This window comes from Glycine max, assembly GCF_000004515.6.
Source record: "Glycine max cultivar Williams 82 chromosome 10 unlocalized genomic scaffold, Glycine_max_v4.0 Gm10_scaffold_1052, whole genome shotgun sequence".
NCBI lineage: Eukaryota > Viridiplantae > Streptophyta > Magnoliopsida > Fabales > Fabaceae > Glycine > Glycine max.
Genome location: NW_024464679.1, coordinates 1 through 2288, shown reverse-complemented (window position 1 = coordinate 2288; position 2288 = coordinate 1). Strand labels below are relative to the sequence as shown.

The window sequence follows — 2288 nt, the reverse complement described above, 5'->3', positions numbered from 1 at the left end:
ATGAGGGAAATAAGTTGGTGGAGTTGGTGAATCCAGCTAACCTGTGAAGCTTAGTCAGTGTTGCCGGTAAACGTGTATCTATGTGTGTTCCATTAAATGCATCGAGGCATTGAGTGTGGCATTCCAAAAAATAGCCGCCTATAAAACATAGAACAATGATACTATATATTTTCATAGCTGCACACATTAAATGCATTTGCAGATAATGAGGTCAGTAACAAAATAATAATAATTGTAAAGTATTAAAAAAATCAGTGCATTGAATATTGCATATATGAATAATAGTATATAAATAATAATAAATTATGGAAGTCTGGCATACGCTAAGCATGGGTTAAATTTTTTTAAAATTATTATTATTATTATTATTATTATTATTATTATTATTATTATTATTATATTATCAGTATAATTTATTATTTATTATAATTATTAAAATAGTAATAATAATAATATTAATAGTAATACTAATACTAATTGAATTAAAATTTAAAACCATATATAAATGTATAATAATACTGATTCCAGTGTAATATGGCAACATATTTGAAAGCAAAAAACAAACCCTGCCATATGCTTGAAAAAGGAACGAAACACTGTTATAAGGGTTATCCCTTGCCTGTGGTATATAATGTTATATAAAAACATAAATAAATATAAATATAAGAATAAATAAAGTAAACCATTAAATGACATAAGTTAAATTTTTTTGTTTCATGTTTAAAATCTTAAAATTAATTGATTGATTGTAAGAATTTAAAGTTGATTGCTCCTCATAGATGTTTAAAAGCTAATTGATAAAATACAACAGCAGTTTATTGCATGAAACCAAGTATTTTGTTCGTCATACAATCAAACTTGACTTAGTAATATGCAAATAAAGCAAATCCAATCGATTTATATGCTATGGTATCGCAATTTGAATAGTTAATTGATATAGTTGTATGTTATTCATTTAATTAATAATTGTGAAATTGTCATGGTATTCACAATGGTAAAGAGTATAACACGGATGAATACCAATGAAAAGTTTAAGTTTAATAAAAAATTATCATATATCATATATATTCGATATTTGATTGTTTATACATCATTTGCTATGAAATGATGGTGGACTGCACAAAATATATTGTCATATCTACTCAGTGAGCAGATTAAATATGATCAAATTGATGTTAAACAAAACATAGAAGCTGAAGCCACAGGATTGTCAAAGTCCCAATTACTCAGCCTGAATATGTTTGTTAGTTGATAACTGATACTGTGCATGCTCATCAGAATCAAAATCAGAACTGGTTTGCTGACAACTAATCCTTTTGGTTGGAGTTAAACATGTAGAGTTTCCAGGATCGTAATCAGAAGACTGTGACAACGATGGCTATGAACACATTTACCAATATATATATTAAGAACAATATCATAAGTAAATATTTGACATGATGCAATATTGAAACAAAAGACCCACCGTGGGAACAAAAATTGGTGGTGAACTTTTTGGCTCAACAGCTATTCCTTTTCCCTTACTTGATTGTTCCTGCATGAAAAATATTAACACAGGAGAAACACCATTTATTGTTGTTAACCTTATACTGTGATAAACTTATTTAGTTATTACCTTCAACCCAAGGGTGGCTATCAATGATTGAATATGATGGAGTTCTTCACTCACATCCAACATAGATGATTGGCGTAATTGTGAACGAAACTTAAATCTGACAGCCCAAGTTTTCAACAGGATTTCATCAGCACACGCTGGAAATACCTTAATATCATCCCCAGCCTAGACAGGTGAAATATATGGTATCAATGAAAAATCACAGAATCATTATTTAACCTATGGTTCAATTGTGTAGAAGATACCGCTATCAACTCATCTCGACATTCTCCAACAGTTTTACCAAACAGCTTGATACATGTTGCATCCCAGAGAAGGAAGTTTCCTTTGTCCCCATTATGCTCCATCCTAACATTTAATTTATCCCTTGACATCCATAGAAATTTCAGGGAAATTTGCTAAAACAGCAAAGCGTGTAAATAAATAGTCAGTACAAAAAATGATCATGGCTAACCATGGAACTATGTCGACCACACTGGTATGGCAAGAACGGAAAGCTGAACCACCTTTTGATGGATCAAATGTCGTTGTACAGTTAGGACAACTGTCATAACTCCATGGAGCATCAATAATGATTTCGTCAACTGTTCCAACAGTTAAGCAGTAACAATCCTATAACACGGTGAATAATAGATGAGGAAACAAACATGTGGTAGAGGCCATATTAACAAAA

At 30.5% G+C, this 2288-nt stretch overlaps 1 protein-coding gene across 1 annotated transcript; it reads right to left on the bottom strand.

Moving 5' to 3' along the window:
- Positions 1-1017: 1017 nt before the first annotated feature.
- LOC100792846 (uncharacterized) lies at positions 1018-2227 on the bottom strand (the record flags this gene model as incomplete). The annotated part of the gene is made up of 5 exons (XM_014762805.3): positions 1018-1378; positions 1466-1534; positions 1616-1780; positions 1861-1981; positions 2070-2227. Coding segments are annotated over 5 exons (669 nt in total), but the record flags the coding sequence as incomplete, so codon positions are not given.
- Positions 2228-2288: the final 61 nt, after the last annotated feature.